Source organism: Pleurodeles waltl, chromosome 1_2, assembly GCF_031143425.1.
Source record: "Pleurodeles waltl isolate 20211129_DDA chromosome 1_2, aPleWal1.hap1.20221129, whole genome shotgun sequence".
In the NCBI taxonomy this organism is placed as follows: Eukaryota; Metazoa; Chordata; class Amphibia; order Caudata; family Salamandridae; genus Pleurodeles; species Pleurodeles waltl.
In genome coordinates, this window is record NC_090437.1 from 981,182,664 (window position 1) to 981,206,059 (window position 23,396).

The window sequence follows — 23,396 nt, forward strand, 5'->3', positions numbered from 1 at the left end:
GCGGACCAACTCTTTTAAAATCCACTGTGTTGTCTGCTGCACTGAAGAGCTCTGCATCCTTTGCATGGGGAAAGTAACACAACACACCTCTGCCAATGAAAACAGGGCTCTCATGCGGTTTATAATAGTAAACACCATAAGAGCACTGAGAGTTGGCTGGGACAGGCAAACAGAGCTCAGTCCGAGATTGATGGGACTGGGTGCCTGGTTCCTCATCTCACTGACCGTGATGACTGTGAAAGCCTAAACTGCATATGTCAGGCTGGCTATATACAAAATACTGGCCAACCTGACATGCACACAGCCCCAGCTGGTCACAGCAGTAGACATCCTGTCAGTGGGCATAATGTGTGCAATATAATTGCTGGCAGGCAGGTCAGTGCCCCCTTTACCCCTTTGGAGAAACCATTCCTGATTGACAGTGATTTTAGTTTCCGAATGTTCTCTGTGGGCTGCATTACCTTTACCAAGAGAGGGACTGCTCACCTTTTCAGTGAGCAACATGAAATGTACCCAAATTCTTTTTTTTTTTTTTTTTTTTTTACATGTCAGTGCCTAGGGATATGTGGTGCTCTGAAATAGGTCATTGCATGTTAGACAGTTTTACAATCTGACAATTGTAGAGGCTTTCAGCCTCCTTACGACATTGGCAGTTCCACCACGGGACTGCCAGTGCCCTCCACCTGTTGTATTACAATGTTCATTGTATTATGATGTTCCTGCCGGGCTGACCGGCAGGAACAGTGTAACGGTATTGACCTCCGCTCCCTTAAAGGAGCCGAGGCCAGTGGCATAGCACACCAGCCCCCTTGGAATGCGCACTGTCTGGAAAGTAGACAGTGCACATTCTGGGGGTGCAAGACAGGGTGGCTCCTGCACTGCCCATGCCATGGGCAGTGCAGGGGCCCCTCTGCCCCACCCTGTGCACTGGCATTCCTGTAGCCTTTCCATGGTGAGGTGACTGCCATGCAAAGGCTGGCGGAAAGCTGAGTTGTGATGTGCACAGTGGCACTGAAGTCAGTGCTTTTGTGGCTGACCACAACTCAGACTGCCGTCCAATCATCGTAACCACATTTCTGGCATTGACTGCAGTCTATAGTTGGTCCTGCCCGCCAGGGTCGTAATGTGGCAGTGGGACTGCCAGGAGTGCGGCAGTCCCAAGACCTCCACACTCAAAATGAGGCCCTTTGACTTTTTTTCACCCGCTCCTCATTTTGCTCAATATACGGTAAATTGTTGCTCTAACATCGTCTGCTGTCAATGTAATCTTTTTCTAACTAAGGTGTCTGTGGTTGGCGGCTGTTGAAGAAACAGTTATCGTGTTGGAGTTTCAGACTCTGGTGAATGTGTGTTTTAAACCCTGTTTTCATTTAGCTCCTGACGTCAAGAATGTTGAAAGAATGGATGTGTGGAGGAACATTTTTTCACAAGTCTCTAAATTATAAATGCTATGAATGTCAGTTCGTACACAGCATGGCTTTTGTCTTCTATCCTGTGAGTCATGACTATGAACACCCAAGTGCGTTATCTAATGGTGTGATACTACTAACACTTTCTAGCCATTCTCCTTTGGTTCACACTTGAAATTCAGTTGCAATAATTCCTTGCTATAAGAAAGAATTCTTGAGTGTGATATATTATTCCCTTGTAGAACTACTGCTCCATTCCTGCTGTCTTCTCTGACAAGCTATATTGTATTGAGGTTAGTTCCTAGTACTTATGTATATTGGAAAACTAAAAAACCCTCAAAAATAATCTTGTCAGCATATTCGTAAGTCTACTTTACATCGCTTAAAAAAATACCTTTTTTTTTTTTTAAGCAGGTGTTATAAAATGTACACTATAATATTCAATAGCATGAATAGAACACGTCGTTTTGATTTTGAAGGGTGCTAAAGTGTGTAAAATACCCATTAAAACCTTGAAAACCACATACCCTTGGTCCTTTGCTTAGTTTCATTGGTAAGTAATTGAGAGAATTTTGAATCTTACACTTGGAGGTGCTCTTCACTCCTCTTGTGCTAACTTCCTGCAGGTTGCCACTCTCAAGAAAAGCCAGATAAGGGGTCAACTTTTTTTTTTTTTTTTTTTTTTTTTTTTTTTTAAACTATCAAGATCTGGAATTCTCTTCCCGACTCTTGGACTTTACACTGCTAGCTTTCTATCAGGAAGAACTTTGACACCTGGCTCTTTAAAGATGCATAATTTCTCATCTTGTTCACGGTCTTCCCTTCTGTGCCAGTACTTCCCTTTTTGCGGTAGCAGTATGCACTTTACAAGTAGTGGACTTGAACTTAAGTATTAGTCATTCATTCATTCTTCTTGCAAGGAACATCATTTTTTAACCTGATGTAAATGTGCGCTCCTTTTTCCTAATCAGTTGTTTCAAAAGGAAGTGACGATTCCAGTGAATCAACACTGACAATGAAGAGGCTTTACTTTTTGATAAGTTCATTCAAGAACATATTTTCAAATTCAGTTTATTTGTTTGTCATTTTCAAATGTTATATCATTGTCTGAGTTAATTTTATAGCTAATTCTAAAAACGTTTTCAAAAGTATGATTTCAAGTAAAGATCACAAAAATAACCGTGCTTACTACAAAAGGTACATGTTCGATATATCAGTGTTAACACAATGCGTCCCATTCGAACAAATAAAGAAACACATATTTAACTTGTAAGTTTGGTGAACAGTGTAATGCATATGTCACATCATTTACAAATAAGGAAACATGTAAACATCAGTTTGTGTTAAATCCATAATAAAACATTTTGCTTTTTATGCGCAGCTAAACTAGTAAAGGACGGCCGTCGCAAATCTAGGGGGATGGGGTGGGGTTGGGGCAGGGATTAATAAAACTAAAGGCAAAATGTTTTATTATATAAACAGGGTCAAAGACTAGTGATGAGAAAGGCAGCTGGTTTGTGGAAATGTTCTGTTAAGTTTATTATTTTTCTTCTATTTACTTACAGCTGATGTGGGCAGTGCACCCGTAGTTATTATAGTCCATGCGTGCGTAGGGAGCACGCATGCTTCGTTTCCAATCACTGATATGTTGCCTTCCACTCTAGCTTCGCCACCGGCCAGCAGTTTAAAAAAGCATCGTGTCCCCGCCAACAACTCCGCCTGGGTGAAGAGAAGTGTCGTCATGTCGAATATTATTATCGATCCAGATGTCAAGCCCGGAGAATACGTCATCAAGAGCCTCTTTGCGGAGTTTGCTGTACAAGCAGAAAAGAAAATTGAAGTTGTGATGGCTGAACCACTGGTGAGTGTTCCTCTTGAAGGCATTGATCATTTTCCCTATTCACACAAAGCTTGCTATCCGCCGTATCATGCATTTCGTGAAGGAGAGTATATTTGAGCATTACATGTTAAACAACTAACGCTCGCTCAGCAAGTTCCCCAGTACCTCCACCTCAGGAAAATGTTAAAATCGTATCTTAGTCTTTTTTCTAGAATGTTGCCATCAACGTAAACGTCACTATCTCATTCCAACTTGCCCCAGGGCATCTTTAATTTATTCATTGATGTCTTGTTAAATATTTTTATGAACCGTTTTAGTTGTTTACGCCGTGTCCTTTCAGTCAGGAAAACATAACTAAAATGAATGTTTCGAAAGCGCCACTACGTATTTCAGTATTTTTAGGAGGGGAGTTTTGAAACAATAGTCTGCTTTCCCTGAAATGGTATGTTAGTTTGCAGAGATGATATGCAAGGTTTGCTTGTATGCACTATCACAGTAATTGACACCACTGTGTTTATAACTGGCAAGCAAAGATAAACGGTTATCACATATCTTCGGGGGTCATGTAGGGTGTAGAAAATCTGCCTTTATGTGGTCACCCCGTATTTTTCGCCCTTTGCTAAACCCTATATATTTTAGAGCTCTGTGCGCTTTGAACCTGCTAACTATTGAAAAAGTACTTGTACGCCTCCCTTTATATTGGCATATTTCTAATTCGTATATTTAACTTGCATATACACTTCTAGTATATGGTGCAAAATGTACCTCAGGCCTGTAAACAAATGATACTCGTGGGCAGCAGCACCTATTTGCCATGCTGCGGTGACCGTGCAATCCTGGGTTCTATCTTTGTGCCCTTACTGATGTAACTTGCACTCCTCCTGCTATCCCCCATTCAAGGGGTGTTACTCTCCTACATATGGTGTGTGGCAAAATGGGCGATTCTCATAGTCTGAGGTCTGTACCATAGCCTGCTGTAGTTCACACCTGGCCTACTAGCTTCTAGATTTGTGTAGCTCTTCTGCCGCTTGCAGACTATCCTGTCTCTCATAATATCTGCCTTTACACTTATGTATTAGCTGCCCGTGCATGTCCTGGGCAATTATGCATGTACTGTCTGAGAATGTTTTACCTTTAATTGTTTGATATCACGCGCCCTTTCATACTGTGTATGGTTCACCCTAGTGGACACTACTACCATCCACGTGCTTCCAGATTGGATGACAGTGATGCAGATGGCATAATGTATTATCCCTTCTTTTTATCTGTGTTGGAAAATGTCTCACCGTAAACCCTTTTTGGTATTTCTTCTGTGTGCAAATACACATTGTATCCACAATTTGTATACTTTGCACTTATTTTCTGCCAATGTATGCATTTCTATTGTTATTGTACATCACAGTAAGGAAGTTTAAAAAATGTAGCCTGACAGTGGCAGTTAAAACACTGCAATTTGATCTGTCAAACACTTTTGACAGGTCAAAACCTCTTTTAAACATTAATATGCCATCCCTATGTCGGCCTTGTCGCCCATAAGAGGCACATTGTTTTTTTTTTAAAGTAGTCCATGTACAAATTGAATGTTAAAATAACATTTGTGTGCTAGACACCACATGGACATTTTTCCACTGTGACAGACTTAACTCTCGTATGTATAAAACCAGAGTACACATTAAAGTCTTAATACTGGATCTCTGAAAAGGGACTAGCCCAAAAAATAATTTAATACAATTTTAATAGTTTTTAAAAAGCCAATTCAATATCCAATAAATATTAGGGGTAAGTATCTTTTAGAAGTATTATTGATGATGAAAACTTTTAGAAGTTATCTTTTCCCTGTCTGTAAATTACTGGAGGCTAATTTGCATTTGCTCCTAGACTTCTCCCAACCAGGGATTAGCATTTGAATAGGTTTGATAAGTGCGAAATGCTTCTGTGCAGCAAAGAATAAGCTGAGCTGAATGGCATAGATGACTCCTCACAGAATATTTTGGGTGGGGGCTGCGATTATGCTCTTTGGCATTAGTGTCAAATCCTGCTTGATAACTGCTGAATTTACATAATAAGACTTTGGAGTACGCTCAAAAAGGCAGAGAACACGATGTCATGACAATTCTTATATATCCACTTATTGGTTGCTGATGAACCCGGTTTTGTTCTAACAGATGTCTGTTTCTAGGTTTATTGGGGGGTACAGTGGCTGCTTAAAACTGGAATTTGTTGTTCCTTGTGGGAGGAAAATATGATCACTGTATACTGTCCACACCCACAACACCCAAGTTCAGAGTGGTCAAAGACTTTGACAATCTTGAAGATGCCTAAAGTGGGTAGGGTCGGCCCTGGGAACTTTTACCTCATTGGTTAGGCTGTTCCCAGGAATCATTCTCATCCACTAGCTTATGCCAGGCATAAACATGGCCTCTCCAAGCATCCACTTCAGAACAGTCCAGTACCTGAGCAAGAGCGGAAGAGATCTGGGCTTGCCAACTCTGACCTGGGAAGAGCTCAGAAAGATTGGATCTGCTCCCTTTTGGCCCCAGGACAAATAAATGGACCTCCTGTCCAAGCTACAGGGATACTACTTGCTGCAGGAGGCCTTTCCTGCAACTCTTCAGCTGACCAATGGCACCTGGATTGGACCTTGCCGTTGGTCCTCTGCCTTGTCACCCAGTGAGTCTCTAGGCATCTCACCTAAGATCCTGCAGGTGCTTTAGAAGTGCACTCCAATGGTGGATTGGACTTAAAGGGCTAAAGTTGGATATTCAAATCTTTGAACAGGAACAATCCTTGTTGGGTTTTCCTTCTGCACTGTTGCTGTCAATGTCAAATTGTGCCTAAGTCCTGGTCTACTTCAACCATTGATTTTGTGCCTTTTGGTACTATTCCTACGTAAAACTGTAAAAATTCATCTAGAGTTCCTTTTCTGTGATTTGGTGATGTTGGTGTCATTTTGTTTATTACTACTTGAATTGTATTAGTCCACAGCTTTCCTTAGAAATGAGACCTTTGTCAAATTAGCATAATGCAGTTTGTGGTATTGGAGTCTGTAGCTACTTACCTTTGCTATAACAGTTTCTAAGCACATTCCGTACACATTCACAAATGAAACTTTCAGTAATAGCAACTCACATTAAAATTTATTCATCAAACAATTGCCGTATACCAAAGTGGAGAAACTGCTACAATGGGAATTAGCAGACAAGAAGGTTGGTGTATACAACTCTACAGCAGCATTTCTGCTTCTCTGTCGGCATTTAGGTTTCTCTTTCTTTTAGTATTCATGCAGCCCACACCTTCAATTATAGTTTATGTTGCTCACCTTACACATTCCTTCACCTGCTGCCTCCCATGATTCAGCAGAACTTTCCATGCCCTTGGGCAGGTCTCTGGAGACTAAAGGGCATCCTCCCTCCCTGTTCTCTCCCCTCCCAGTCACCCTGCCATCCGGATTGTTCTTAAAGGGACACAACTGTGCCTCCCCCGTACTTTACTCATTATTTTTAGGATTCGCCTGCACACACTCGCACATTTCTCGCAAAATCTTTTGTTGGTCTTACCTCGTCTCCCGCCGTCTTACCTCGTCTCCCGCCGTCTTACCTCGTCTCCCGCCGTCTTACCTCGTCTCCCGCCGTCTTACCTCGTCTCCCGCCGTCTTACCTCGTCTCCCGCCGTCTTACCTCGTCTCCCGCCGTCTTACCTCGTCTCCCGCCGTCTTACCTCGTCTCCCGCCGTCTCACCTCGTCTGCCGCCGTCTCACCTCGTCAGCCGCCGTCTCACCTCGTCTGCCGCCGTCTCACCTCGTCAGCCGCCGTCTCACCTCGTCTGCCGCCGTCTCAACTCGTCTCCCGCCGTCTCACCCAGTCTCCCGCCGTCTCACCCAGTCTCCCGCCGTCTCACCCAGTCTCCCGCCGTCTCACCCAGTCTCCCGCCGTCTCACCCAGTCTCCCGCCGTCTCACCCAGTCTCCCGCCGTCTCACCCAGTCTCCCGCCGTCTCACCCAGTCTCCCGCCGTCTCACCCAGTCTCCCGCCGTCTCACCCAGTCTCCCGCCGTCTCACCCAGTCTCCCGTTATAATATTGTTTGTTTTTAATTTAATAAAACAAACATTATAACATTTTTCAAATATTTGTAAGCCAGTTACATAGCCAAAAAAGATAAAGGCGAAGCCTATTGGCTTTGCCAATGCTTGTAGTACTCAGCGGTCCCATCTAAAGGTATGGAAGTTGCGCTTTCTGGGCATCTCTTTAAGCCAGCTCCTGAATAGGTAGAGGACAGATTGATGGATCACATCTGATAGAGACTTCTAGTAGCAGATTCCTTACCTTAGAATTTCTCCCAGCCGTCAGACTGGATCTGGAGATTCTTCTTCGAGCAGTACCCAGTTAAGTGGCATCTGTCGACTCCACAGGAGTTGTCGCTGTGAGGACGTCAGTCGTATGTAGGCACCATCCCGGTGCGCTTACATAACTTTTTTTCAGAGCCAGCCTACGTGCAGATCCGGTCATTGTTGGACAAACTGCAACACTTTTGTTGATTAGTTTTTGATGAGTTTTGGATACGTCGAGGGATGTCCTGAAAGACCGTACTCAAGTGCTGTGACTCCTGTCATCGAATGATGTCGGTGACGGATCCACGCCTCGTCTGCCTTTGGTGTTTGGAGCGCGACCATGACCCAAAGTCTTGCTCCAAGTGTCGGGCCAAGAACCCGGAGGCTTTGAGGGAGTGGTCCCTTAAGCTCATGGTGGCCTGGCACTCGACTCCGTGTCGTTCCCGTTCGAGAGGAAGGTCAGGAGACCTGTTGCGGGGTCATCACCACTTTATATCATTCAAGTCATCTGGACATTCGGGTCACAAGAAAAAGCTGAAGAAGGCCAAACGTTTGTCAAGGTCTAGGCCTCAGTCTTCGGAGCCTCCGCCTGGGTCTGCTCCGCACCTCCCCAACTTTCTGGGAGTCAGTAACATCCCTGCCCAACTTAAGGAATTTTGACGCCATGTGCCTCATATCTGGGCAGACCGACCCACGCTTGGTCCCTTTGGGCCAAAGGGAGTCAGTGAGGGCCCCCTTAGGTTCCAACTCGACTGCTTCGGCCCGACTCCAGGGAACACTTCCGGATCAGTTTCTGGCTCGGTCAGACGTCGAGACGCTCCAGATGTTGGTTGGGCCCACAATCTACGTCGATCCCATACTAATCCTTGATGACCCGGAGCTGGAACTGCATCACTCGACGCCAATTCTGTTTTCCAGGGCTGATCTGGACCCCTATTGCTATGGGTATGGATATGGGGATAGTGTAGAGGGGTTGCTGGACCCTTTAGAATACCAGTTTGTCCCTGACATGGACTGGGTTCAGGATTTGGGTGACATCAGTGGGTTGGACACCGCCCTCTGATGCTGGCATGCTTTCTCCCCCTACTGTGGCTACGGAGGAGGGAGCGTCATACTCTATGGTAGTGGGCAGGGCTGCTGAGGTTTTGAACCTCGAGCTTCCTTCTGTGGAGGTCAGGACTAACCACATGACTGAGGTGCTTCAGCCTGGGACCCTCCAGCTCTGAACCCCTCCTTCCCTTCAATGAAGCACTTACAGACGTCCTTCTGGGTACCTGGTTCCTGGTTGAGACCGAGCACAGGGGCGCTTGTGAATAGGACTGTTGCCCGCCGCCATTGGCCTGCGCTGACCGACCCAAAATTCCTGTCCCAACACCCTACGCCTGAGAGCCTTGTCCTCCAGGCCTCGTCATCCTCTGGTGCATTTTCTACCACTCCCCCAGAAAGGTAATCAACAAGGCTGGACAGCTTGGGGAAGAAGTTATTTTCTTCCACCATTCTAACACTGCGGTCTGTGAATACTGCATACCTTTTGGGCCGCTATTCCCATTCTCTCTGGGATACTGTTGCGCAAGTGCTGCCTTGAGTTCCGGAGGAGGGCTGGACCGTTCACTCCCAAGTCATTACAGACGGAAGAGACTCAGTGAAGTTCATGATACGTTGTCAACTGGATACAACTGACTCACTAGGCAGATCGGTTGCATCGACAGTGGCCCTTGAGGTGCCACGCCTGGTTGAGGACGCCTGGCTTTTCAGGGGATGTCCAGCAATTCTTGATGGTCATGCCCTGTGATGGCACCAGTCTCTTTGGAGACAAGTCTGACTCAGCACTCAAGCGGTTTAAAGATTTACAGGCTGCCGCTTGGTCCCTTGGCCTCGCAGCTGCTCCTTGCCCTCAATCATCCGTCCGCCTTTCGCAGCTACAAAAGGGGCACCCAACCGAGTTTCTTTCCACCTGCCCACTGACCCGCGCATGCTATACAGCCCCTGCTAGATCCCAAGAGCTCATGGAACAGGGAGCCAGCGGACTGCCCAGTCCACCCCTGCCCCCTTCTCTGCCTCCAAACCTTCCTAGTCTGTCAGAGCATCCGGGCCCAGTTGGCAACAGGATTCGCCATCACCTGCCGAACTGGGAATCCATTACCATGGACAGGTGGGTGTTGCAAATTGTCTGTAGGGGCTACTCCCTTCCCTTCAAGACTTCTCCTCCAGCCATGCCACCATCATATGATCATCTATTGGAGGATCATATGGCACTTCTCTGCGAGGAAGTAGAGGCTCTCCTGGCCAAAGGACCCATAGAGCGGGTCCCTGCGCCAGAAGTAGGTCGTGGTTGTTATTCCCGCACCTTTCTGGCACCCAAAAAGGACAAGGGCCTTCACCCTATCCTAGATCTCTGGTTCCTCAAGGAGGAGAGGTTTAAGATGCTAACCTCAGCTCAGGTCCTTTCTGCCCTGGAGACTTGATGGTAGCGTTGTACTTGCAGGACACCTATTTTCACATTCCTGTCCTGTCTGCCCACAGACGTTACTTGCGATTTGTGGTAGGCCACAAGCACTTTCTGTTCACTGTGCTCCCCTTTGGCCTTACCAGCGACCCTTATGTATTCACGGAAGTGATGGTAGTGGTTGTAGCTCATCTGTGCAGGTTAGGGTTTCCAGTCATCTCCTACCTTGACAACTGGCTGTTAAAGGAGGACACGTCCCAGAAAGTTGTCTCCCACCTCCAGACTACAGCGAACCTCTTGCATTCGCTGGGTTTTACTATAAACATGCCTAAGTCACACCTGACTCCCTCTCAGACGCTCCCTTTCATGGGAGCTGTTCTGGACACAGTGTAGTTTTCCTTAAAAGCGAGTCCAGGATATTTGGGCTACGATCCCGATGTTTCAGCCTCTATCCTTCATTTCGATGAGAATAACTGAGGCTGCTGAGATTCATGGCATCCTGTGTCCTGCTGGTCCAACATGCCAGGTGGCAGATGCAGGATCTGCAGTGGGACCTGAAATTCCATTGGGCACAGCATCAGGGTAATCTCTCCGACGTGGCTCAGATTTCAGAGGGAACTGTGAAAGACCTGCAGTGGTGGTTGTCGAATTCAGATTAGGTCAACAGCAGATCCCTCTCCCTTCCCCAACCAGATCTCACAGTAGTGACAGATGTGTAATTCTTGGGATGGGGCAGCTACATGGGAGAGGCGGAGATCAGAGGCCTCCTGGTCTCCAGCGGAGTCTTGACTCCATATCAATCTTTTGGAGCTCCGGGCAATACGACTTGCATTGAAAGCATTCCTTCCCTCTCGCAAAGGGAAAGTGGTGCAGGTGTTCTGCAACAAACAGGGTGGAGTGGGGTCGTGGACCCTTTGTCAAGAGGCTCTTCGCCTATGGACATGGCTGGAACACCAGGGCATTTCACTAGTGGTTCAACATCTGGCAGGCTCTCTGAACGTCAGAGCAGACAAACTCAACTGTCGATGCATAGTCGATCACAAATAGCATCTCCATCCGGAGGTGGTCTCTTTCAGCTGTGGGGAGAGCTTTGGTTAGAAGTGTTCACTTCCTCAGAGAACGTGCAATGTGCTTTTTGCGTGTTGGAGTTTCCAAGGTGGCACTCGCTTGGTGATACTTTTCATCACAAGTGGAGCTCAGGCCTCCTGTATGCCTTCCTGCCAGTACCCCTTCTGCCCAGAGTTCTGAAGGAGATCGGGCAAGACAGGGCCCAAGTAATCTTGGTGGCTCCAGACTGGGCATGAAGAGTCTGGTATCCTGAGCTATTGAGAATGGCCATCGATCCTCTGATCAGTGTGACCCTTTGGGAGTATCCTCTGTTGCAGCAGCAGAGGACTGTCATTCACCCGAACCAGACCAGTCTCCGCCTCCTTGCATGGAAATTGAGCGGTGGCAGTTGATGGCTTTTGACCTTCCGCCCGAAGTCTGTAATGTCATCTTGGTATCAAGGCGTCCCTCCACCAAAACAGTATACGCCTGGCGTTAGAAAAAATTGTGTCATGATGTATCAACCAGTCTATTGATCCCCTCTCTGCTCCTCTCTGAGATTTCTTCTCTTTATTCTCTCTTGCCTAGCAGGGCTCTTCTCTGGGCACCCTCAAGTGATATATATTTGCCATCTCTGTGTTTTTAAGGCTACCTAACCAACCTTCTCTGTTAAAATCTCCTATTTTTGGGATTTTTTTCCCCCCAAAGGCCTCACACATGTTTCCTCCTATCGCGTTCATAATGCCCCAGTGGGATTTGAACTTGGTCCTCACATACCTCGTGTGTGCTCCTTTTGAGTTGCTCCACAACTGTTCTGTACAGCTCTTGACCCTTAAGACTGCCTTCTTTATTGGCATCACCCCTGCTCGCAGAGTGAGTGAGCTCCAGGCTCTCTCTTCGAAGCCACCATTCCTAGCAGCATATTCTGACAAGGTGGTGCTTCGTACCAGCGCTTTCTTCCTTCCCAAAGTGTTGACACCTTTTCATGTAGGCCAATCAATCACCTTGCCTACTTTTTATGCACCCCCCCACATCCCTCTAATGAGGAGGAGAGACTCCACCGCCTGGATCCAAAAAAGATCATTGGCATTCTACCTAAATAATACCAAAGATTTCCAGGAGAACGATCAACTTTTTGTGGGTTATATGGGTACAAAGAAAGGAAGGACCGTGCAGAAGAGGACCATCTCACGATGAAAAGTCCTCTGCATCAACATGTGCTATGCTTTGGCGAAAAAGGAACCCTAGAGTGTTTGCACGCTCATTCAACCAGAGCAACTGCTTCTACCACATCATTAGCATGCAGCGCTCCAGTTCTGGATTGCCAGGTGGCAATGTGGGAATCTTTGCATACGTTCACCAAGCATTACTACCTGGACAGTCCGGTTCGCAGAGACGGCTGCTTTGGCCGCGCAGTCCTGTACGACTTTTTAGTGTGATCTTAGTTTGCAACCCACCACTGGGGATGGTATTGCTCGGGTTTCTATTCTAAAGTACGGAATTTGCAACTAGAAGTCTCTATCAGATGTACAAGTTACTTACCTTCAGTAACGATCTATCTGGTAGAGACATTCTAGTTGCAGATTCCTTAACGACCCACCCATCCTCCCCTCACTGCGAACTGGGGACAGGAACTTCTCTTTAAAGGCTCTAGTTTTGGCACATCATTCTCAGTGTTCATGTCTCTGAGCTACTTAGGTGGAAAGTTGTGAAAAGAAACTGACATCAGCGCGCCAGGGTGGCGCCTATATACGACAGTGACTTCATCACAGCGACCACGACGCCCGCGTCATTATGTGGCATTCAGAGGTACTGCTCAAAGAAAAATCTTCGGATCCAGTCTGACGCCCGGGGAAAATTCTAAGATAAGGAATCTGCAACTGTAATATGTCTCTATCAGATATATCATTACCGAAAGTAAGTAACTTGTATTTCTGATGGATACAACTACCTGTGGATTCCTCACCTCATGAATACTCCCATGGCGCCAGCATTCGACGGAAATCTTCTTACTAGTCTCCGCACGTCGACGAGGACGTCACTCTAGCCCACGCGACGCCGTCTGACGTCATACAGGCAATAAGAGGTCCTCGACGACGTGCGGACGTCAGTTCCCTTTTTTCCGTGCATTCGAAACGGTTATCTTCGAGGGAGCAACTGTTACTCTTGCGGTTACAGTGTATATCTTGCTGCGTAGTCTTTCGCTGTGGAAATAATGTCGCAGAGGAAGTCTGGATTTAAGCCTTGTCGTGAGTGTGGAGGCAAGATGTCGGTGACGGATCCTCATTCCGATTGCCTTTGGTGTTTGAGCTCCGACCACGACGTCTCGACTTGTGATTCATGTCAGCACATGAATCCAAAGGCCCTCAAGGAACGTGAGGCGAAGCTGTTTATGGCCAAGTCAAAGGGGAAACATCACAAGAAGTCTTCTTCCCCAAGACATCGGCGTCATCGAGACTCCCGGCGCCGTAGAGAATCTCGGCGTCATTCAAAGGAGACTCGTTCCAGGTCTCCGGATCGGCGCCGAAGGACATGGGAGGTCAGTCCCACGGTTACGCCGCATCCTTCGACGCCGTTGCCCTCTCCGCCGTCTCCAACTTCACCTGGACAGGCGTCGGTGATTGAGGTATTGGAGCCTCAAGTGTTTTCTCCGGCGCAGACGCCGAGGCCGGCGTCTGGGTCGCCTCCGAGACAGGCACCCCATTATCCGGCTTTTCCCACCCCTGGAGCCGATAGTTCCGCATTCTTGAATGCGATGTATGCAAGATGCTGACCCTAGCACAGGTGCTTTTGGCGTTGAACATAGAAGACTGGATGGTGTCTGTCGACTTGCAGGATGCTTACTTTCATATCCCGATACTCAAGTCACACAGGAAGTATCTCCGGTTTGTGGTGGGATCGCAACACTATCAGTTTGCGGTCCTTCCGTTTGGTCTTACTTCAGCACCTCGAGTCTTCACGAAGGTGATGTCGGTGGTTGCGGCAGAACTCAGAAGGAAGGGGATAGCAGTATTCCCTTACTTGGACGACTGGTTGATCAAAGCCAAGTCCCCGGAGCTTGTCTCGCATCATCTGCAGTCAACAACCCAGTTGTTGTTCGACCTGGGTTTTTCGGTGAACGAGCCCAAATCTCACCTAGAGCCCTCTCAGCGCCTCCTGTTCATAGGGGCAGTACTGGATACAACATTGGGTCGGGCCTTTCCTCCGCCTCAGCGGATTCAAGATATTCAGGATTTGGTTCCAATGTTTCGAAATGGAGCGGTAGTTCCAGTCCTCAAGGTCCTTCGTCTGCTCAGTCTTTTTGCCTCCTGCATTCTGTTGGTCACGCATGCTCGCTGGCACATGAGGGCTCTTCAGTGGTGCCTCAGAAGGCAGTGGTCTCAACACAGAGGGGATCTAGAGGGTACTGTCAAGATCTCCAGAGATGCTGCTGTGGATTTGAAGTGGTGGATTGCAAGCAACAATCTTTCACAAGGAAAGCCGTTCCAGCAGTCGCCACCAGTGACCACAGTCATAACGGATGCTTCCACTCTAGGGTGGGGAGCTCATCTGGGGGATCTGGAGATCAAAGGTCTTTGGTCTCCAGAGGAACAGATGTTTCACATCAATCTGTTAGAGTTACGGGCTGTACATCTGGCTCTCAAGGCCTTCCTCCCTTCCCTTCGTGGTCAGTCGGTACAGGTCCTAACGGACAATACTACCACGATGTGGTACATAAACAAGCAGGGAGGAGTGGGGTCGTACCTTCTCTGCAGAGAAGCTCTTCGACTATGGTCCTGGGCAAAGGACCATCGGATTTGCTTGATAGCAAACCATCTGGCCGGAGTTTTGAACGTGCGTGCGGACAGTCTCAGTCGCCACTTCTCGGCAGACCACGAGTGGCGTCTCCATCCAGATCAAGTCCGTTTAATCTTCCAGAGGTGGGGGTTTCCTCGGGTAGATCTGTTCGCCACTCGAGAGAACGCGCATTGTCCGTTGTTCTGCAGCCTTCAGTATCCGATGCAGGGAGCGTTGGGGGACGCGTTTCAAATAACCTGGTGCGGCCAGTTGCTTTACGCGTTTCCTCCCATACCCTTGATTCCTCGAGTATTGAGGAAGATTCGCCAAGACCGGGCTCTAGTAATCTTAATAGCTCCGGATTGGCCAAGGAGGGTGTGGTACTCCGACCTTCTCCAACTCTCAATGTGCCCGCCGCTCCGTCTCCCTTTCAGGGCAGACCTCCTCTCGCAGTCGCAGGGGCAGGTTCTACACCCCAACCTCCAGAGTCTGCACCTACATGCCTGGAGATTGAACGGGGCAACCTGAGTTCCTTCTCTCTCTCCCGCCTGAGGTAGTGGATGTTATATTAGCGGCCAGGCGACACTCCACTAAATCTATCTACGCTAATAGGTGGTCTAAATTTGTTGCGTGGTGTGGAGAGAGGCAGATTGATCCTTTGCATGCTCATCTATCGGACGTTTTGTCTTTTGCTCTATCTCTGGCGCAGAAAGGTTGTGCAGTGGCTACCATTAAGGGTTATTTATCGGCCTTGTCAGCCTTCATATGTCTTCCAGACCAACCATCTTTATTTAAATCCCCTATTGTTATCAGATTCTTGAAAGGTCTTCTAAATCAATATCCTCCAAAGCCATTCGTTATGCCGCAATGGGATTTGTCCTTGGTCCTGACTTTCCTTATGGGGTCCCCTTTTGAACCTATGCATTCTTGCCCCTTGAGGTATTTGGTTTTAAAAACAGTCTTCCTGATAGCTATAACATCAGCAAGGAGAGTGAGTGAGTTGCAGGCCTTATCAGTAAAGCCCCCTTATACAACTTTTTATGGGGATAAGGTGGTGTTGAGGACCAAGGCTGCTTTCCTCCCGAAGGTTGTTTCACCCTTCCATTTGGCTCAGGCAATTACTTTGTCCACGTTCTATCCTCCGCCTCATCCTTCCAAAGAGGAAGAAAGACTGCACCGTCTGGATCCAAAGAGAGCGTTGAGCTTCTTTATTGATAGAACAAAGGATTTCAGGCTGGAGGATCAGCTGTTTATTGGATACGTGGGCAAGAGGAGAGGAAAGGCAGTCCACAAGAGAACACTATCCAGGTGGGTTGTTCTTTGCATTAAAATATGTTACTCTTTGGCAAAGAAGGATCCTCCTGAGGGCATTAGAGCTCATTCCACCAGAGCTAAGTCGGCCACTTCGGCCTTGGCCAGGGGTGTTCCTGTGGTCGACATCTGCAAGGCCGCAACTTGGTCGTCCCTTCACACTTTTGCAAAACATTACTGTTTGGATTCTGAGGTTAGAAGGGACGGCCATTTTGCACGGTCAGTGCTGCAGGATTTCTTGGTTTGACCATTTAGGCACCCACCGCCGGGCGTGGTACTGCTTTGGGACTCTATTCATGAGGTGAGGAATCCACAGGTAGTTGTATCCATCAGAAGAACGAGTTACTTACCTTCGGTAACGACTTTTCTGGTGGATACATTAGCTACCTGTGGATTCCTCACAGTCCCACCCGCCTCCCCGTTGCCTTTCTGGTCTTGCCAAGTAATCCTTGAGTGCGCTCCTCTTGGTCTTTGAGGGTGCAATAGATGTGTATATAATATATATTTATATATATGTATATATGTATATATCTTTGTGTATATACTTGGTGTGTGTATATATTTTAAAAGAGAAAGTTTTATATATATATTTATATAAAAAGATTTACAGTTATTCATACAATGTTGTGTGTTTTTGCAATATAATGGGATGTTGCCTTGCTCTTTCATTGCATTGCCTGGTTGTTCTCATGCACGTAAAAAATGATTGGTACTGACGTCCGCACGTCGTCGAGGACCTCTTATTGCCTGTATGACGTCAGACGGCGTCGCGTGGGCTAGAGTGACGTCCTCGTCGACGTGCAGAGACTAGTAAGAAGATTTCCGTCGAATGCTGGCGCCATGGGAGTATTCATGAGGTGAGGAATCCACAGGTAGCTAATGTATCCACCAGAAAAGTCGTTACCGAAGGTAAGTAACTCGTTCTTTAAGCAACATATACATCTTCAAGAAATGCTGATTTACTTAAACTTTTTATTATTCATAATCTCATGCTAATTTTGTCACACCATTTTATTGTTAATTTAAAGCATGTTGAGTAATTGAAACGTATGTTTAAAAAGTAGTCTATTTCATAACTAAGTTCTTATCCAGCAACAACAAAACATTATTTTGCCGCTTCTTTAGGGCATAATTCAATTTCCTGTACATTGCATGTTTGCATACAGTGATGCTCCTTTTAATGTGGTTGGAATGAAATGTGCAAATAAATTAATATGGTTCACAAATACTTGGAGAGTCAAACTGGAAGGGTGATCTCGGAGTAAAAGAAAACATTCCAAGGTATTTCCAATAGCTATGTGCATGATGTACACGAGTTATTGTACTGTTTACGTTCTTCTTTTGCTGATTGCCTATTCACTTTATTTATATAATGACCGGTTTCCTTCTGCTATTCAGGTATTAACCAGCAATACCAGCTGTCACCATAATTTCCATTTATTTATATTTTGCATTTTTAAATGTCATTAAACTCATTATTTTGTGAAGATTTTCAACCTACTATCTCTGAACCAAGACACCAGAAAGGGTTAACTGCTGTCTATTTAGAATTACATGAAATTGTAGTTTCATTTCTAAAAGTGTATTAATGTGAATAATAGTATGTAGAAGATTTCGTTTTAACTATTTCTGGGCCATTTTCTTTAAGTTCTATCTGTAAGGGTAATTGTGTGCTATTATTATCTCTCATTCCTCTAAAGTTCTTACATCCCTATGTAAATAGTTGTATACTTATATTGTCTGAAGTACTTGGTCAAGAGTACTGATGAGCTGCAGCACACCAATAGTAATTATGATTTTGTTAATGTATTTTAAGAATGAACAATACGTGACTTCATAGTTTTCTGAATGTGTGGATTTTTTTATGCTTTCGAAGTCCATTCTTTATTGAGGTACTTGCTTTCATATGTATTATGATAATAATCCTCATTCTTATTTGTTACATTTCTGGATATGATTGCCCATGCAAATTCCAAATACAGCGCACCAAGTAGTTTTGTGCATTAATTCACTGTCTGTTTATCGATGGCCATGTTTTTCCCACTGCGTGGCCCCCCTTTTTTTTTTTGTTTTTTTTTTTTAGCTCCACTCGATGGATCATCCCAAAACTTTTTAAGAAGGAACTGAAGATGGATTAACTTTTCATGGAAGGGTTTCTTGAATATTTTTCAAAGAGTTCTAAGTTAGCAAACCAATAAATGTTCCTACTGTTGAAACTGTGACCGATCTGTAACTACACATGATGATTCTTGCACCTCAAGAAATCATTATTCTTTAGAATTCTAAATTTTCTTCTGCTTGATAAGTATAAGGAGAGCAATTATTGCATGTAAAAAGAATCATTGATGAAAATGTTTTGCTACTTCTGTAAGATTTCTGGAGTGCCTAATACAGTCATAGATTGTTCAGTGTTCTTCAGTCTTTAAAAGTTGTTACTAGTTTGAGTAAGATACGACTTCATGTCACTGTCTAAAAGATGCCCATGTTTTGCAGTGATTTTGTAAATTTGCTGTTGCTGCTGTTGAATTCGTTAAATCTGAATTGTGTATTTTTTTTTTTCTCTTCTCCGTCCCGACTTGTGTATTGTCATTCCTAGATGTATGTACCAACTACCGAATTTTGTTTGTAAAATTCTATTCAGTTTTTTATTTGCTGCTTTTGTGTACTCTCATTGCAAAAGCACCTTCAAAAAATCTTTCCTGTATCGTACCTATTGATTTTTCAAAGTCTGGTTCAACTTTACACAGCTGTTTTGGTTCTTAAAAATTCCCATAAGGAATGATTGTTGATTTTGTGTTTTAGATGTGCTGATGTAGCATGCAATACACTGTTTACTTATGTACGTTTCCCATACTGCCTACTAAGAATCATTTGCTCAAATACATAGATCTCACATTCTGATGGATACAACTACCTGTGGATTCCTCACCTAATGAATACTCCCATGGCGCCAGCATTCGACGGAAATCTTCTTACTAGTCTCTGCACGTCGACGAGGACGTCACTCTAGCCCACGCGACGCCGTCTGACGTCATACAGGCAATAAGAGGTCCTCGACGACGTGCCGACGTCAGTTCCCTTTTTTCCGTGCATTCGAAACGGTTATCTTCGAGGGAGCAACTGTTACTTTTGTGGTTACAGTGTATTTTTGCTGCGTAGTCTTTCGCTGTGGTAATAATGTCGCAGAGAAAGTCTGGATTCAAGCCTTGTCGTGAGTGTGGAGGCAAGATGTCAGTGACGGATCCTCATTCCGATTGCCTTTGGTGTTTGAGCTCCGACCACGACGTCTCGACTTGTGATTCATGCCAGCACATGAATCCAAAGTCCCTCAAGGAACGTGAGGCGAAGCTGTTTATGGCGAAATCGAAGGAGAAGCATCACAAGAAGTCTTCTTCGCCAAGACATCGGCGTCATCGAGACTCCCGGCGCCGTAGAGAATCTCGGCGTCATTCAAAGGAGACTCGTTCCAGGTCTTCGGATCGGCGCCGAAGGACATGGGAGATCAGTCCCACGGTTACGCCGCATCCTTCGACGCCGTTGCCCTCTCCGGCGTCTCCGACTTCACCTGGACAGGCGTTGGTGATTGAGGTATTGGAGCCTCAGGTGTTTTCTCCGGCGTTGCAGACGTCGAGTCCGGCGTCGGGGTCGCCTCCGAGACAGGCACCCCAGTATCCGGCTTTTCCCACCCCTGGAGCCGATAGTTCCGCATTCTTGAATGCGATGTATGCCATCTTCCAACAGATGGCTCCAGGGGGTGCTCCGGCTGGGCCTTTGGCCTTTTCATTGGGTGATCCTGCGCCTCTTCGGCCGGCACCCTTTATGCCCTTTCTCCCTTTTGGGAACGTGGGCTCGGCGCCGGTGGCCGCTCCGGTGGCTTCAGAGGGATTGGCCCCGGGGATTTCCATCCCGTCGACGTCTACGTCGGGATTTCGGCCTGTGACTCCGGTGGGTCCATCTGCTTCGTCTGCTCTTTTGTCGGCGCCAAAGTTACCTGTGGCGCCGGACGCGGCGTCGGTGGCTTCTGAAGATCGGCGCCGATCTTCGGCGGAGGCATTGTCGACTCCGCGTATTGAACAACGGCTTCATTCGAGGAGACGTGCTCTCCGTGTATTAGAGGAGCAGGAGTACCAACGAGCCCTGGAGGAAGGAGAGCTAGAGGACTCGGGTGATGGGCTGCGTGGTCTGGAGTCGGCCAGTGGGCTGGACACTTCCCCTGAGTGGGATCTTTCATCCCCAGGAGAATATACTGAGGAGGCTGCTTCCTTTCACGCAGTGGTACGGAAGGCAGCTAGTTTTTTGGACCTGCCTTTGCCGGTGGTGGAGGCTAAACAAAACCTTCTAACAGAGGTGCTTCATCCGGCCTCAGCTGCGGCGGAGCCTCTTTTGCCATTTAATGACGCTCTGCTGGATCCGGTGTTAGAGGTGTGGAAGAGGCCGGCATCTTCCCCAGCAGTTCACAGAGCCGTGGCCAGGAGGTATCGGGCGGCTCCGACTGACCCTGGTTTTCTGTCTAGGCACCCTACGCCGGAGAGCTTGGTGGTGCAGGCCTCCTGTTCATCCAAGTCAGCACCTGGTTCTTTCCCGACGGTGCCTGGGGACAGAGATTCAAAGAAACTAGAGGCGCAGTCCAAGATGATTTTTTCGTCCTGCAGTCTGGCGTTGAAGGCCACCAACGCAACCTGTATCCTGGGAGGTATATTCATGCTCTGATGGATGACATTTCCTCATCATTTACAGAGCTTCCCCAGGGTCTTTTGGACGTTGTTTCAAATGCCCAGGCTGCTGCGACCCAGATTATCCAGACTGGACTGGATACGACCGACTCGGTGGCCAGAGCAATGGGCACTACTGTGGTGGCAAGGAGGCAGTCTGGCTCCGTAACTCGGGCTTTTCTGCGGATGTACAGTCCACATTGTTGGATCTCCCGTTTGATGGGGACAAACTGTTTGGAGCCAAGGCTGATTCGGCCTTGGAACGTTTTAAGGAGAGCAGGGCCACGGCTAAGTCGTTAGGGCTCCAAGCTCCTTCTTCCAAGGCCTCTTCCAGGTTTTTCAGGAGGTTTCGTGGATTTGGGCGTGGCTCTTCCTCCTCTTCCTTTTGGGGAAGATATCAGCAACCTGCCTCTTCCCATCCCTATAGATCTTTTAGAGGGAGAGGTATGGTCCGCACCAGAGGAGCCTCTCAGCAGCACTCTGCCTCTTCCTCATCCTCTGGCGGGGTGCAGCAGGGGAAGCAGCCTTAGGCTTCCACCATTCCCCACTCACTCCTCTCCTGTAGGGGGAAGATTACAGCATTTTCTCACCAAATGGAAGACTGTTACAACGGACACTTGGGTTCTCAGTATTGTGGGAAAAGGCTACACCCTTCCCTTTCGGGAGTTCCCGCCCCTCATCCCGCCCCGCCCTTCTTATTGTTCAGAAGAACACCTCCTGTTGCTAGAACAGGAGGTACAAGCCCTCCTTTCAAAGGGCGCGGTGGAGTTGGTCCCAGAGCAGGAAAGGGGTCGAGGATGTTACTCAAGGTATTTCCTGATTCCCAAGAAGGATGGTCGTTTGAGACCAATCCTGGACCTGAGGGTCTTGAATTGGTTCCTCAAGCAGGAAAACTTCAAAATGCTTACCCTTGCACAGGTGCTTTTGGCGTTGAACAAGGAAGACTGGATGGTGTCTGTCGACTTGCAGGATGCTTACTTTCATATCCCGATACTCAAGTCACACAGGAAGTATCTCCGGTTTGTGGTGGGATCGCAGCACTATCAGTTTGTGGTCCTTCCGTTTGGTCTTACTTCAGCACCTCGAGTCTTCACGAAGGTGATGTCGGTGGTTGCGGCAGAACTCAGAAGGAAGGGGATAGCAGTATTCCCTTACTTGGACGACTGGTTGATCAAAGCCAAGTCCCCGGAGCTTGTGTCGCATCATCTGCAGTCAACAACCCAGTTGTTGTTCGACCTGGGTTTTTCGGTGAACGAGCCCAAATCTCACCTAGAGCCCTCTCAGCACCTCCTGTTCATAGGGGCAGTACTGGATACAACATTGGGTCGGGCCTTTCCTCCGCCTCAGCGGATTCAAGATATTCAGGATCTGGTTCCAATGTTTCGAAATGGAGCGGTAGTTCCAGTCCTCAAGGTCCTTCGTCTGCTCGGTCTGTTTGCCTCCTGCATTCTGTTGGTCACGCATGCTCGCTGGCACATGAGGGCTCTTCAGTGGTGCCTCTGAAGGCAGTGGTCTCAACACAAAGGGGATCTAGAGAGTACTGTCAAGATCTCCAGAGATGCTGCTGTGGATTTGAAGTGGTGGATTGCAAGCAACAATCTTTCACAAGGAAAGCCGTTCCAGCAGTCGCCACCAGTGGCCACAGTCATAACGGATGCTTCCACTCTAGGGTGGGGAGCTCATCTGTGGGATCTGGAGATCAAAGGCCTTTGGTCTCCAGAGGAACAGATGTTTCACATCAATCTGTTAGAGTTACGGGCTGTACGTCTGGCTCTCAAGGCCTTCCTCCCTTCCCTTCGTGGTCAGTCGGTACAGGTCCTGACGGACAATACTACCACGATGTGGTACATAAACAAGCAGGGAGGAGTGGGGTCGTACCTTCTCTGCAGAGAAGCTCTTCGACTATGGTCCTGGGCAAAGGACCATCAGATTTGCTTGATAGCAAACAATCTGGCCGGAGTCTTGAACGTGCGTGCGGACAGTCTCAGTCGCCAATTCTCGGCAGACCACGAGTGGCGTCTCCATCCAGATCAAGTCCGTTTAATCTTCCAGAGGTGGGGGTTTCCTCGGGTAGATCTGTTTGCCACTCGAGAGAACGCGCATTGTCCGTTATTCTGCAGCCTCCAGTATCCGATGCAGGGAGCGTTGGGGGACGCGTTTCAAATAACCTGGTGCGGCCAGTTGCTTTACGCGTTTCCTCCCATACCCTTGATTCCTCGAGTATTGAGGAAGATTCGCCAGGACCGGGCTCTAGTCATCCTAATAGCTCCGGATTGGCCAAGGAGGGTATGGTACTCCGACCTTCTCCAACTCTCAATGTGCCCTCCGCTCCGTCTCCCTTTCAGGGCATACCTCCTCTCGCAGTCGCAGGGGCAGGTTTTACACCCCAACCTCCAGAGTCTGCACCTACATGCCTGGAGATTGAACAGGGCAACCTGAGTTCCTTCTCTCTCCCGCCTGAGGTAGTGGATGTTATATTAGCGGCCAGGCGACACTCCACTAAATCTATCTACGCTAATAGATGGTC

The 23,396-nt window shown here is 47.3% G+C and overlaps 1 protein-coding gene across 12 annotated transcripts in view; it reads left to right on the forward strand.

Annotated features, from left to right (window-relative positions):
- The window catches only part of FRYL (FRY like transcription coactivator), a 1,894,812-nt gene that overhangs the window by 230,161 nt on the left and 1,641,255 nt on the right, over positions 1 to 23,396 (forward strand). For all 12 annotated transcript variants that reach the window (XM_069201557.1, XM_069201569.1, XM_069201550.1 and 9 more), the window contains one exon: positions 3,074 to 3,270. In XM_069201557.1, coding sequence (XP_069057658.1) covers positions 3,151 to 3,270 — 120 coding nt within the window. In that variant the 5' untranslated portion in view covers positions 3,074 to 3,150. The remainder of the gene's footprint in view (positions 1 to 3,073; positions 3,271 to 23,396) is intronic.